Source organism: Nelusetta ayraudi, unplaced genomic scaffold, assembly GCF_046127955.1.
Source record: "Nelusetta ayraudi isolate G7.1 ecotype Tasmania unplaced genomic scaffold, CSIRO-AGI_Nayr_v1 ptg000023l, whole genome shotgun sequence".
NCBI lineage: Eukaryota > Metazoa > Chordata > Actinopteri > Tetraodontiformes > Monacanthidae > Nelusetta > Nelusetta ayraudi.
Genome location: NW_027466073.1, coordinates 272,501 through 287,844, shown reverse-complemented (window position 1 = coordinate 287,844; position 15,344 = coordinate 272,501). Strand labels below are relative to the sequence as shown.

Below are 15,344 nucleotides of genomic sequence, written 5' to 3'. Positions count from 1 at the left end.
GTAGGCATTCGGTTTCACTGGGGAATTGGTACGAATCATGTGAAGGTTGCACCTGGTCCATAGCAATTAACTGATTACTGCGTTTTTATAGGAATTAACAGAAGAGAGTGTCAGTAAATAAAATTATTCTCATCTTATGAGCAGCACTATTAGTCAATTTTAATTTATAAGGCCCTAAATCACATGTATGTTGAGAGAGAGAGAGAGAGAGAGAGAGAGAGAGAGAGAGAGAGAGAGAGAGAGAGAGAGAGAGAGAGAGAGAGAGAGAGAGAGAGAGAGAGAGAGAGAGAGAGAGAGAGAGAGAGAGAGAGAGAGAGAGAGAGAGAGAGAGAGAGAGAGAGAGAGAGAGAGAGAGAGAGAGAGAGAGAGAGAGAGAGAGAGAGAGAAACATTAAAAATGTAAAAATATGCATGCTGCGTGTTAAGGAAATTTAGATTGGTATTGAGTCACAATCTGGAGGATGGGGACCAACTGGAATGTTAATGGGCATTTGGCACACAGGCAACAGCGTTGCTCCTTTTTAAAGTCCCAACCAACCTTTATACACGTAATGCTTGGAATAGAAAAATGAACAGATAAAAAATGTAAATGCAAGACAGAGATTGTCACAGTGCTGGAGTTAAATACCTTTTTATTGCCTGAGGTCAAGAGAGAAAAGGAGACACAAAAGGATGTTAATGTCATAAGAGATTAATATTTAGTGAGGCAAAATTGAATTGGCCTGTGGAGTTATTCAGTTACTTGATCTAGGCTAAATTTTCAGATTAAATTTTCACAAAGCCATTGAGGTGATAAAAACACCGGCACTTTACCGACCAACCTGGAGATCAGATCAGGTCGTGTAGAGTAGGAGTGGACGAGGAAAAGAGGAAAATGGAAGTGAGTCTGTAGGAATGATGACTCAGTTACTTTATCATTCTCATTAGTCAGCTTTAGTTTGCTTTGATTCACTTCAGGTCCAGTAAGTTACACTGCACCTTTAGTTGTAGAGTTGATTGTCAATTTAAGTGTAATTTGAGAAAAAAAATTCTGCCAAGTTAATAGATACCTGGTGAACACAATAATCCAGTAGAACTTTCTGATCCAGGATTTTGGGTCACTAACTGCTCCTTTCCAGAGACCTGGTCTTTTGCTGTCTTAACATGTATGCTTTTGTTTGCTTATATGCTCCAAGTCGGTCGCCCCTGTATCTTTTCTTCAAACAGGAAGAGGTGAAGACGTTGCGTGCTCATGTTGAGGAAGTGATCAAAGAGAACAAGAGTCTTCACGATGAAATAGCGAAGAGTGGAGAGCTCCGCCAGGAGGACTGGTAGAAATAAACACTCATCTTTTTTTCTTTTTTCTTTTCTTTTTTTTTTTTTTTTTATCTTTTTACCTTTACTGACTGCATTCCATTAGCAGGACACCAGAAGGACAGAGCATTTTAGATGTTTCGAAGATAAAGACAGAGATCCCAGACTGAGATGGTTTAGACCAGGCATGGGCAAACTACGGCCCAGGGGCCATATGTGGCCCGTTAAGCTTTTTAATCCGTCCCGGAGAACTTGAAGAAATTATATTAATAGTCAATAAGTGAAATAGCTGTATCTCATCCATTTTTGCAGTGTTTTAAGAGTCAATAAAGTCACTAAAGAGCTGAATACCGTGAGGCTTCAAAGACACATAATTTGATGTCATGCTTTTGTTGATTTTCAATTGACATTAAAGCAACATGTTTTCTACATATCCCATGATAGATTGTTTTCTCCTATAAGGTGGGTCACCAAAACACTCCATCCATCTGCTGCTGCTCAGGCCCCTCTGTCACATTTTAGAACCCAATGTGGCCCCAACCAGTCAAAAGGTTAGATATAGACATACACAGAGGAGGGACAGTGACTGTATCCGATGCTGAGGTTGGAACTAACAGGCTGGAGGCCTTAGCCAGATTAGAGTTGACGTGATATTTTTGTGAATATTTAATTATATGTAGAAGTTCAAGGTAACAAGCAGCACACTGACTAAAACTCTGAATGTTGCGCAATAATTTCAGTCATCAGTCAGTTTGCATTTAGTAAGGTACTGATCTGGAACTATGATGAGTGTACTGTTCAAGACCATCCCTGTCTTTCTGTATCTCTGTCCCAAGTCAGCAGCTCCAACATCAGGCCTTCCTGGTTCTAAAAGAAAACCAGGTCCTCACGGATCAGCTGGAGGCTCAGGATGTGAAAGCCAAGTCCAGCCTCACTAGACATCAATCCGAAGGTACTGACTTATGCCCCCCTGGTTTTAAATGGCTGCATGACGACAGAGACGGGCTAAGCGCAGGCACCCCTGATCACACCTGATGTTTCAGTTGATTAAAGTGTAGCAGCTCAGCAGCGCAAAAGGCGCTGCATGAACTGTGGTGGGTCATGGATGCAGAATCCGTCTGTCATGACTTCTGTCCTCTGACAGCGCCCTCAATATGTGTCTTTGGCGGGAAGGTGCTGAGCAACCTGAGACACACAACTGCATAACTCACCTCATGTGAATATATGTGTGTAATTGAAGCCAAAACAAAACCCACACTACAATCACACTCACAGTCGTGGTCAATTTTCTGGACGGAATCTTGTGCTTGCCATAGTGCCACCTTAACATGCAAACCTCGGTTAAAAAAAACAAATTACTGTAAGGGAACGCAGCCTATTGTTAAAAATGAAGGAACTATATTCAATTATTTTCATTTAGACAATTTACTCACATCTTTTCTCCTCTGATTTTAGTCTCCAAGCTGACGAAGGAATTAATGCTGTTGGAGGAGGAGAAGCAGCAACTGCAGGAGGAGCTGGAAAAGACCAACAGGGAGGCACAGGAAAATAAGAGAGAGGTGCAGGTCTTGCAGGCCCGCCTGCAGGACTCCATCACGTGGGACGAGCACTGCAGCATCGCTGGGAAACTCCGAAGGTGCGACGGTGTCACCTCCACCGCAGCGGAATTTAATCGTGATGTTTAGGGGGCAATTGGCATGTTACAGATAATCACACACACACACACACACACACACACACACACACACAAACTGTATCAATTATTTAAACTGCCTGGATTAATGTTGCCATCCCCCATCTGTGAAATGCTGTGAAAAGTAATGTTTTTGTTTTGTTTTTTTCCCTAGGGAATTTGAGCAACAACAGAGTAAATCTAAAAACGAGTTGGAAGAATTGCTTCACAGATTGTCCAGCCTGCAGGAGGAAAATAGGGTTCTTGCTCTGGACAAGAGCAACGTAACTGCTCATTTGAAGAAAGTTGAGTCTGAACTGGAGCTCAGAAAGCAAGTCAGCAGGTATTGAATCTATTTTCATTCATTCATTCTGTGGATCGGAATCACCGTTTTTGGCGCTATTTACACAGATTTTCTGGCGCAAAAGCCGGGCAATGGCTTTGTGGATCTGGCCCTCAATGTTTATTTCATAGAACCGACCTGATAAGGGATCAAAGCATTACGAGCTCCCTCAACCTCTGAGTTGGAGAAACAAGTATTTCACACCTGATGTGCCCTGATAATATAAAGCAGGGGTTATGAAATGTGTCTAAACATCAGGGGTCTCTGAAATACTTTGACTCTTTTAAACTCACCTGTTGTTTCCACCCAAACCAACCCTGTATGGCAGGCATACAATACATCAGACACCACGGAAGCCTATTCTGTCAGCTATGTTTAAAGGTCAAACGTCCTGCTACGGTCGCCTTACTGATACATGGAAGCAGCAATATTTTGTTTTCAGCCTGTCAGTAAACGAATAACCAGAAACCAAAATTGAGAAACAGTGATTACAGGCACTCCCTGCTCCCATCCAGTGACTCGGTGTGCTTTCCCTTTTAAATCACTGTCTTACCTTTCCACATAAGAAATTGCATTGTTCCTTTCTGAAAGAAAAAACAAAAAAAGATAATCATTTGATAAATCTCCCCCCTCACCCGTCTCTGTTACCTCCCTGTACCTCTCTTCAGCTTCTCCCCTCTGTCTTTAATTGGACTGTCCTCTTCTTGTCTTTGCCACACAGAAAGGCTGAGAGGAGGCTGAGTGTGTTGAAGCAGCAGAAAGACGAGTGTGTGTTGAAAGAGAAAAAGACTCGACAATTCATGGAAGCGGTTCTTACCGCCGCCCAGCACGTCTCCAAGGAGAGGGACCAGCTGTTGCAGATGGTATCACTGACACTTCCCTTACACATTACACATGCAGGATATCTGTGGGATGTATTTTGCACGATAATTGGGGGGGAACAGGGCTCATTTAAAGCATTTGGAAAAGGAAGAAAAAGGGAAAAAAAAAATCTTGTACAAATGTGATGTCGCTGACTAATAAGATTTCTTTGCTAGTTATGAGTCATTAACGTGTGATGCTTCCAGTCGGGGCCAGGGGGCGTCTTTGGCTGCGTTCAGACTGCAGGCGAATCTGATTCAAATCAGATTCCTTCTCAAGCGACGTCGGAGTGGAGGCGTCGTCCAGCGTAGCGTGTTAGTGTGTGGCGTCATATCATTGCGACAGCGGCAAAAACTAGATGGACTTGTTGCCATACATGCCCTGGAGCTGCGCTTGAATGGAGCTACTGCATCTCCCCACAGACTGATGTGGCAGTGAGTTTCCTCCTCTGTCCAGGAGCTGCTGTTTTCTACTTCGTCTGTCTGCTCCATTACGTCACAGCTCTGCACCTGGAATGGCGCCCTTTAGTCTGGCGCATTGAGCCTTGCGTTGCGTAGAGTGACGTCACGGACAGCTCCAAACCCATCGGTGTGTTTGGAGCTGTTCAGACTGAGACGCATCTGTCCAAATGCCATTTGAAACGACCTCCCGAAGATGGTTTTCAATCCATTTTGCAAAAATCGCATTTCATGTGATTTGTGACTGTTCCGACTACAAAAGAGCCATCCGGTTTCAATCTGGATGGGCTAAAAACCGGATTTTGGCTGGCGGTCTGAACGCGGCTAATGTGTCTATGTGCAACCACCACCTTCAGAGTTGTCACGGTGCAGCTGGGCAACATGTGGCTGAAGAGCGTTCCTCCTATTCCTGTCATTAAAGTGATGATGAGGGCCCTATTCTCCAGTGGCATCTTAACTGAGAAGTCAAAAGAAGCGCTGTCTAATAATAATGAGGAGAAGCTTGGAGCCCCAGATTGAGCTGCTCTCCACATCATAACATTACAATTTAGTTTGATAAACTGGAAACCGGTTCTCATTAATGCTTACAGCCCTTTACATTTCCTGTTTTCTCCTCCGTCTGATTCCACTCCCCTCACAAACACTTTGCTTTCTCTTAGATAACTAACCTCCCATCTTCTTCCTCCTCTAGGGTTCCGTTCTGCAGCAGGAGAAACAAGGCTTCATCAACAGGATTGTGAATGGCGCCGTTCGATTTGGAAAGCTTCAGGAAATGATCAAAGTAAGTTTCTTTATCCATGTGACGCTCGCAACCTGAATTGCAGGTTCAAGTCATTTTTCCACGCAAGACAAACGCAGTTCTTGTGAGAAAGGTTTGGGAGTTTGAGACGCTTCACTCTACAGCCCTTTTTTGTACTCTCATTGCCACTTTTTTTTTATACAAATAGTTCATTTGCTTGTCAACGCAAATAGGCAATTAGCAAATGACATGGCAGCAACCCCGCGCGTTGACGACATACAGTATGTGGTAAAGAGGACTTACTGAAGTTCAAATCCAGTATCACAATGGGGAAGAAGGGGCATTTAAGTGACTATGTGGCATGGTTATTGGTGCCAGATGGGCTGGATTAAATATTTCACAAACTGCTGACCCACTAGGATTTTCACACAGGCACAGCCATCACTAGGGTTCACAGAGAATCATCCCAAAAAAGAACATAGCAAATGAGCGGCAGTTGTGTGGAGGAAAATGTCTTGCTGGCATCAGGGTCCAGAGTAGATTTTCCAACTGGTTGGATACCCTAGAAAAGCAAGGCTCACGTGCAAAGTGAAGCAATAATAACAATGACAATAATAATATTGATAATAATAATAATAATAATAATAATAATAATAATAATAATAATACAATCATATCAAAATGGACTTTATCTTTCTCAGAAAAGCGTGCTTTTTTCCAACTAGTGACATTTTTCAGCTTTTTTTTTTTTTTTTTTTTTTAAACAAACCCCAGCTTCTTATTTTGTCTGTCCGTACTTATATTTATTCAGCTTGAAACTGTGCGAGCTGTTTGTGTCCATCTATGTGAAGAAAAATATCTCGCTCGTCTCTCCTAACAAGACACAGTTGTGGTTGTGACCTACTTTAGTGCAGGGAAATCTAAGAATATTTGTGCACGAAAATTCACAAGGTGGAGGCGTCAAATCTTCGGGAGATTTCATTTTCTTTTTCTCCATCTGTCAAAAACAGTTTCCTTGCTTTTATTGTTTTACAGCACGCCTAGCAGTGCTAATTGGTGGAGCCCCTCTTTCTTTATTTGTTCTGCCGCTCGTAATGAAGCGGTTTGTCTGGCAGTAGCAGTGCGTTGCATCATGTGTTCCATTTATCAGCAGCCTTTGCCACAAAGTAGGAATAAAGGAATCATCTGGGTGGTGACAGTTGTGTCTCTATAGCAACAGCCCAGTGGGCAGGAGATGTGCAATATTGAGTTTATGGCACCAAATAGAAGGAGATGAAGACAGGATGAGCTATACATGGTGAATATAAGGAAAAATGTTATCTTAGTTCATTATATGTCTATTTCCTCTCTTCCAATTATTGATTGATTTTCTTATTATCTTGAGGCACATTGGATTGAATAAAAATAAATTTTGCGCGGATAAAATCTACTAGGTTTCCGCAGGAGTGTGCACTGTTTTTAACACGCACCCTGGAGAGCAGTCTTCTATTGACCTGCAGTCCCCACTGGATGATGAGTGCCCTCCATGCAGCCTTTTCCTTACTTTTCTAATGTGAAACTTGGCAGTCATACATCAGTAGTTTATAAGTCTGACTGACTCCTTTTAATGATCTCATTTGGTGTCTTCATTGCCTACTTCTCCTCCTGTGTCTGTGAGAAAGCAACAGCATCAGTGCTGACTTTGGAAAATCCCAACCGAGGCCCTTTGCTTTAAATCTGAAAAAAAAAAAACATACCGTAATTGAACTAATATAGGGCAACATGGTTGTGCACTTCAACCACTGTCGCGTCGCAGCAAGAGGGTCGCGGGTTCAATTCCCAGGCCTGAGACCTGCTTGTGTGGAGTTTGCATGTTCTCCCCGTGTCTGCGTGAATTCTCTCCAGCAGAGTGTGTCAGTGGTTGAATTTGTTTGTGTACTTTCAATGTGGTCCTGCAATGAACTGCCGACTTGCCAAGTTTGAACCCTGCCTTTGCCCTTTGGCAGCTAAAACAGACTCCAGCAGACCCGTGTGACCCTGAGTGCAGGAGAAAGTGGGATGGATGGAAAAAATATATAAAGCAAAAACACTTTCAAGTATTTGTATTTTTATGCTTCTGATTTACACGTCTTTCGTCCTCAAGAACTTACCTGAGTCTCAACAACACATCAAGCTGATCAAGTTTGTCTGCTCCTGCCTTTAACTTTCTCTGGTGATATTTTCTACACCACTATCACTGCGCCAGCCTCTGAGAAAGAACGAAAGGGAAATGAGCACTTTTGACATCAACCTAAATGTAACCCTAATAGTGAAAACGAAATGAAATGATTGACTGTGTGTGTTAGGGTTGTGCTCTAGTGGAAAGGCAGATGTGCCTACATTATTCATGTGTAATTAAAATTCATGCTGTTCCATCTCCTTGAAATACCTGAAAATGTTGAATATTTCAGGAAGTGCATGTATAAATATAGCCAGGTCACAGGTCTGCATTGCCCAGGCTGCCTGTCACCGTCACATGGCTTTTTCTGCTGCTTTCCCTCCTTGTTCAGTCGTTGCCCACATAGCAGTGGTTCACCTAATATCACCTTCAGCTATTACTGATTCACCTTCATTTAAAGCGTAGCGTTGTGATCACACTGAAACTAAATGATGTCGTGTTAAACCTCTCTCTCCGTTTTGCAAAGGTCTTGCTGTTGTATATCTTGATGAGAGCATTTCGAGAGGACAACCTGAAATGACAACATCCTGATATTACCACTCAAAGAAATACACCGGATTAACAGGTTCAGATGGATGTGACTATAAAAAAAAATTAGTTTATTTCATGTTGTCACAGACTCTGTGATTAGTACCTGCAGCAAGAAGGCGCTGAATTATGATGTTGATCAGAAAATTTGTGACATTGTTTTTAAAATGTCAAAAGTCTTTTTCTAAAGTCAATAAACTGATACTTTTTAATCATTCTAACTTAATAATCAGGCGTAGGTTGGCCTGCATTATTATCAAATTATTAGGGTATAAGCCACCATGGTTTAATTTCAATAAAAAAGAAAGAAAGAAAAAAGTTGTTGCTAAAAATGGATCAGAGCTGCTTTTCACTGGAACTGCAGTTATTCATTTTCACTTTTTAAACAGAATGCCGTGTGTCAGTATCGTTTAAAGTTTCACCACATATTAAAAAATAAATCAAATCAAAACTCGGCCTGCATATTGTGGAGGGCCTCACAATTCAAGTCAGTTTCGATTCCCATGATTACTCAGTCGGTTCAATATTGATTCAAAAACAATCAATTTGATTTTGTATCAATTTTTAATAGTCTGCATAGATCACAGAATGAGTAGCTTAGTTTACCTTTACGTTAACTAATCTTGTGCATCGTTGGTGTAGGCAGAGAGCAAACCTTACCGTTTCACTATTCCTCAACTGGCAAAGAGTTATAACTATTTAGTATGCTCTAAATCCTGCCTCAAGTTAAGCCACAGTATGATGGGTGAATTGTTCAATCTTCGCTTCTTTTTTGTTTCAGTTCTGAATTAAAAAAAAAATATTCCAAGGTCTTGGCGGATATGGTTCCCCCAGGCAGTTACCACTGAGCAAAGACCCATGAGTAGTTCCAAACAGACTGCAGGTAGAGTTACCTTTTGCGCAGTGGTGTAAAAGAGCTCAGTTCTGACGTAGAACATAACATGAAACCTTCAAGTGTTTTTTTTTTCTTTTTTGAAGTCTACACACACAGACACCAAGGATTGAAGGAAAAGGACATAAATTAAAGACACATAATCGGATCAGATATCATCACAATAGAACCTGCCACCACTGAAATTTGCTGATCTCAGGTGTGTTGTGACCCGTTGTCTCTATGTACAGCCAACTGCTGGGCGTGATGTACGTTGAGGGTGAACTCCACTTGACCTGTAGGCGTCTTGAACTGTTTAGGCCAGTGGTTCTCAACTGGTGGAGTCTCGTGACGCAATTTCTTTTTCCTTATCATGAAGTCGCAACCCAAGTTCATTCCACAGAAAATGAAAATTCTAGCCCACTTTCTATCATGTCTGGTAAATAAATTATTGGAATTATTGAATGGAATTGTGTGTCCTGCAAAATAAATGCCCTACATTTTCTCTATAAATATATGTAATTTAAAATCCCTTAAAAAAAAAAACTGAAAAAAAAAAACAAAAGAAGAAGAAGGGAAAATGTCCATGAAGCTGCGACCTAATCAAAACAGCTCCGCAACCCACCAGTTGAGAAATGCTGGTCTATTCGACTTCTTTTTGGGCCACTATCTGCTTCCTGGCCTTCCAGCCTTTTCTTCCTCTCCATTGTTGTCAACCCCTGGAGAAACAGTCACACATGCCCTGGCAAAGACACTGGCAAAACCCGTAGACGAGGCAAACAGTCAGGCTCGACGGCACCAAGCTAACGCACACGATGCCCAGCGTCACTCTCTGTATCACCAGCAAGTAGATCCCCAGGGGGAGCGAGCCAAAGTACAAGAAGCCCAGCAGCCACACCAGGATGCGCGGGACGTGATTGCACAGCTTGGACACAACGTCCTGATCGGCCGGCCCGTCGGAGCCGATCGACACCGAGTCCAGGCTTTGCTCCGCGTAGACCTCGGAGCTGGCGTTTCTGCTGGGGGAGCGCTGCGAGTCCCTCTGCACCTCCAGTATGGTGATGACCAGGCAGTTGGACGAGTCCCGGGACGGGCTGGTGGACGAGAAGCTCTTTGGGCTCAACACCACCTCCCCGTTGTGGTCGGAGCCCCAGGATTTATCCCGCATGGCCAGATGGGACATGATGTTGGCGTCGTCGGGCAGACCCGACAGCTCGTACTCGGCGATGGAGGTCTGGTGCCGGCAGTAGGGGCACGAGATGAAGCCTCCCCCGTCAGCAATGTCCAGGATCTTGATGAGACAGCGGGTGCAGACCCTGTGCAGGCAGTCCAGGATCTTGGGCTTGCGGTTGAAGGCATTGTAGCGTTGGTAGCAGATCTTGCACTCCAGCTCCTCAGGCGGAGGGCAGTCTGCCTCGGCCTGCGGAGAGCTCATCTTCAAGTCATGCTCTGAAATGGAAAAATCCATAAAATAGGAGATTGTATAAGTTAGAAAGTTAATTTGCAGTATACAGTACGGTGAGAAAATCCCACACCAACAAACTCTGAACCTGCATGGGTTTTTTTTTTTGTTTTTGAGCCTTGCCTTGAATATTTTAAGCAGCTGTTCTTCTGCCATCAGGAAAAGGGCAAAGCTTTGCTGCTCCGTCTTTTCCTTTTTTTCCCTGTACGTGCTGGTGGTGATTGACTGTGTGGTAGTTGGATCAAATTTTAATCCTCTGCTGTTCTGCAGCTTTTTTTTATCTTTATTTTATAGCTGTGTCTGTGTATCAAAACTCATATTATGGACGTATTAACTATTTAATTTCTTAATTCTCGAATCTTCAATAGGACATCTGACTTAACTGCTAATAAGGTCCGCTAAGCATTCCAACTTTACACATATTAAAAATAACTATGATGAAGAAAGATTTTTTGGTAGTGTCATCAACATATATTTGTGGCCTTTGTTTGTTAAATTCTAATCTGAAAGTGCAAATTCTAACGTTATGTTGGAAGTTAGCTAGGCCTTAAACTCAACCATTTTACAAATCTTTCTTGGTTGGGTTCCAAGTTGTGCTCATTGTAGTTACAGTGTTTATGTGTTAGGTCTCTTTCTTCAGAAACAGCTTGTGGCTGGAGCAGAAATATATTCCAGAATGTTTTCGTCTGTGAATATTGCTCTGTGCGCTGACTTGTCTGTTTGTGTGATTTAAAAATGTTGTATCATTTGTAAGAATGGGTTTAAATATCCAGTATTGTCTCCACCCAGAGTTTCTGGTTCACTCGAACAGCACAAGGTCGAGGAAGATGTTTCTCTAAAGTGTACTTTAATGGTATCCAACTGATGGATACCATTGTGGAAGGGTTCCTTCTCTTGTTGAAACGATCCAGCTTTTCTCTCTTGTTTACCAGATGCTTTAGTCATGTGGGGAGGTTTGTGTACAAGCAATCAAGCGTGTTTATGAAAAGCCGCATTTTGAGTCTGGGGTTCTGCAGTTTTGTGCCTGAGCTGTGCAGTTTGCTCATCACAGTGGGATCAGTCAACACAGCTGTAATCTCAAAGAAACAGACTTTTCTTTGAGGAGCACCGCTCGCTTTTAACTTCACTTGCCTCCTAAAGTGTTTGTTCTTCACTCGGTGGAAACATGATTTCACTTTCATCGTGGTCTTGGCACCCGTCCTAACATACGCTTCGACCAAAGTGCTGAGATAGAGATGGCAAGCGAGTTCTCATCATAGGTGAGACACTGAAGACCACAACTAGTAGTTTGCCCTGATAAATGTGCAACTACTCTGACGGAAATCTGTGCTTTTGACTTTTTCAACCAAGCAATGACACATCTGTTCACAGATCAGAAGGAAGAAGTTGTGATTGGCTGGCTCTCATTCAGTTGACACGTCTCAGTGATGAAACACAACTGACAAAGTTGGATTTTCTTGTATAGCGAGATAACTTTAGAGATACGACCGCTATGTTGTGCAAATAGTCAGCTGACAGCAAGCAGAGTTATGTAACTTTTTTGGTTTTTAGTATGCTGTAGATGCAGTTACATCATTCCTTGTTTGCTGGTTCGCATTTTATTTTTATATTTACTACTAAAAAGTCGACCTCCTACCATGAAGATCCTAAATAAATAAACACCAGCCATTCATTTGTTCATTCACCATCATGAAATATGAATTGAATAGGTGGATGTTGCACTGGCAATTGCCCAGCAGGGTTTAGTGAGTTTTCAATATTTTATACACCAGTCTATAGCACTAAAAAAGCCTTCTGGAAGACGGAAAAAAACCACTTGTCAAACCCAGGAGCAGAGTTCACTCCCCACAAACACAGTTACTGCTCTAAAGGTCCCCTGCTGTAAAGGTACCCTTCTTGTAAAGGTACCCTGCTCTAAGTTGGTTCAATATTCCAGTTGTCGTGAGGAGGGTTCTCTCAGTAGAAACCATTTACTGATTCCCTTTTTTCTTTTTTTTTTTTTCTTTTACAGTCCACAAGGTCGACTTACTCTGTGGCAAAACTGTGGTAAAAAGACTATCACTATGTTGCTGGTTGTTTTTGTGTTCAGCATGTGTCGTCTTCCTCTTGCAATATTCAATAAACTTCTTAGATATGACATTGCTTTGGGATGTCATACAGGTTGAGTACATTTATTTCCTTTTCTTTTTTTAAATTGTGTTTAGCCCAATCAAACAATGCCTTAGTAGCAGAAAGATGTTGGACAGACAGAGTGATCACCAACTGAAATCAAGCTTGTGATTTCATGTGTGTGGATCACATTGTAAGATTGTGAGAGCCCAGCTTTTAGTTGCAACATGTGAACAGACTGATCATTTAAATAATCTTGTGTTTGACGACAGACTTGTTTGCTGGTAAAATAAAATGTCTAATTTATTCTGTATACGCTAAGTTGACTCCCGGGAGGAGGGGGGGTAAAGGTCCAAACTGACATTTGAAAAGGTCTCCTTTAAGAGGAGAGCCAAGTCATTAAGAAGCTACAATGGCCAGTGGTGATACTGTTATAAGTCTGCTGAAGAGTTAGGATATTAGGTTAAAGAGAAAAGGTAAATCTTCATACAGCCAGACTTAAGGGAGCCCCATAAAACTGATGAAGACAAATGAAATGATCAAGAGGTGAAAAGCTGCCAGTGCCTCATGTCTCACTAGATGAATGATCCTTCAAGCTTCTCAAGTTTCCCACCACTGTACACGCCCCCTGCAGGTTTGTTCAAGCTGACCTGTGGAGGAGGAGGAATGTTGGCTTAACCAGAAGCATTGATTGAGCAGCATGGATTTAAAAAAAAAAAAAGAATCAAAAGCTGAAAGTGCTATCAAACCCACTGAAGCGTGTCCGTCATTGAATTTCAGATGCTTTATTGAAAGTGCACCTTTTACTGGCACAATCTCTGCGAGTAGAGTTAGATTTAGAGTGTGCAATCCTCAATGTGGATCACGTGAACAAGTGCATGTTCACCGTTCATTCTGCGTCAACTTGTCTCATTTTTGGAATTTCTTTCAGTGTTTCTGACTATTCGTTGAGAAAATGTATTTTTGCTGATGTTTGAATACACAATTTAAAACAAAAGGGACACTATTTAATCAGCTATTCATTATTCAGACCATCATAAACCTTTAAAGCTCTCTACGCCCGAATAGAATGGCATGGAGGGTCTGATGTGACCCATGGACCTTGAGTCTGACACGTGGTGTACAGGATGCACGTTCTACTGATAGTTTGTTATCCTTACTCTCATCCTTGCCACTTCTGTGGCTTGGTTCCGACTGCTTTGCTGTCACAATAGCCACCCTCTCTGATCTCTCTCTGAAGATGATGCTGTGCCACCATGGTTAGACCTATGGCAAAGCGTTTTGCTCCTCTGCTAAAACAGCAGGCCAAAAACAGAACGGCTCGTGACTTCATTTAAACTTTATTACATGCTGGTTACAGCAAGCTTTAAAAGCCCCAGACTGTCTGCTGCTTGTCCATCGTTCTCTCTCTAGACTCGGATTCTCCCACTGAGCACTTATCAGCGATCCACATTTTTCCCCATCTCAGAGAAGTGCGCTCGCAGAGTGCTCTCAGATTTAAATTGAGTTGTTATTGACATTGCCAGCGTGACCCACAGTATTAACATGAAGGTATGCCTGCTTTGACTGTGGCCTAATGAACGGTGATTCAGTGTGCGATTGCTGCTACTCAATACATGGAAAACCACTTAGCTTTTTATTACAGAAACCACAGTATCTATTATTATGGCACTCTGCTTCCCCCCTTGAAAATATGAAATACATGTGTGTAAGAGCATTTGTTTGTATTCACCATCATCGTTATTATTATTTTTTAAATGCATCACACAAAGAAAATCCTTATTTAGCTTTTCAGGCTAAAATAAATCTTAAGTAGTACTATCACATATATTTTTTACAATCAATTCAATCTTCATTGTGTACCCAAGTATACTAATGTTTTTTATTTATTTTTCCTCCATTGTTTCTTTGGCTAATGCAAATAAATATACCTTGAATCTTGATCCATATTAATTAAGTCATTCACAACGCATTGTAGATGCTGGCACAAAGACAACTGTCTTTCCCTGAATGTGTTTCTTAACTGTATTTATGTGGAATTGACAGAAAACGCTAAAGGCTCCAACAGAGGAACAGAGCTCGAACGGCAAAGACTGAAGAAGAGAAAATAAAGACTAAAGAAGAGAGAAAGTGACACAGTAGATTATCAGAAAAACTGAGTGTAATACTGCACACCATCACCTTAATGGAGAGCTCTGAAATGGTGAACCCATGGAAATTGGCTGATCAGGTAGAAAACATGCTTCACAGCTCTTCTCCTTTTGTTGCAACCATCTGCTTCAATGTAACCCTATGCGTCCCATTCTTCAACACCAACCAAACTCATGCCCTCATTTTACCACATCGTCTAGAAATCGTCTCTGCTCTTTCTCTTGGCCTGCTAGTTCCAACCTCAGCGTCCTTCTGCCGACGTGTTCACTGTCCCTCCTCTGTATATGTCTAGAGTCTCAGTCTGGCCTCTCTGGCCTAAGTCCATCCATTTTCTACCACCACTTCTCTTCTCTTGCACTCAGATGTTAGCAGGATGCTGGAACCTTTCCCAGCTCTTTTGTGTTGCAGGCAGTAGTCAAGTGTCATAACCTTTGCTTGACTAGTTTCTGAAATACTGTATATACTTCTTGCCACTTGCAAAATACAGGCAGATTTTTCTTTTTGCCAGTCACTCTCATTGGCTAAATGCCTACTCCTTGGTTATTTTAGGTTGAACCTGGTTCAACATTTGCATTGCAATTTGTGTCAGATTGCTAGCATTGTTTTGATGGCAAACAGCAACACAGTGAACCACACAACTTGACATGAGAAGCTTCCGCTA

General features: G+C 42.0%; 1 protein-coding gene across 3 annotated transcripts in view; it reads left to right on the top strand.

Moving 5' to 3' along the window:
* cep89 (centrosomal protein 89) overlaps positions 1-15,344 on the top strand; it is a 33,662-nt gene that overhangs the window by 7,400 nt on the left and 10,918 nt on the right. For 2 of the 3 annotated variants that reach the window (XM_076028405.1, XM_076028406.1), the window contains exons 11-16: positions 1,206-1,309; positions 2,129-2,244; positions 2,748-2,928; positions 3,140-3,307; positions 4,029-4,170; positions 5,318-5,407. In XM_076028405.1, the coding sequence (XP_075884520.1) occupies positions 1,206-1,309; positions 2,129-2,244; positions 2,748-2,928; positions 3,140-3,307; positions 4,029-4,170; positions 5,318-5,407 (801 nt within the window). Of the gene's footprint in view, positions 1-1,205; positions 1,310-2,128; positions 2,245-2,747; positions 2,929-3,139; positions 3,308-4,028; positions 4,171-5,317; positions 5,408-9,650; positions 9,869-15,344 lie in introns of those variants that run through there. The other variant, XM_076028407.1, reaches the window with a different exon arrangement.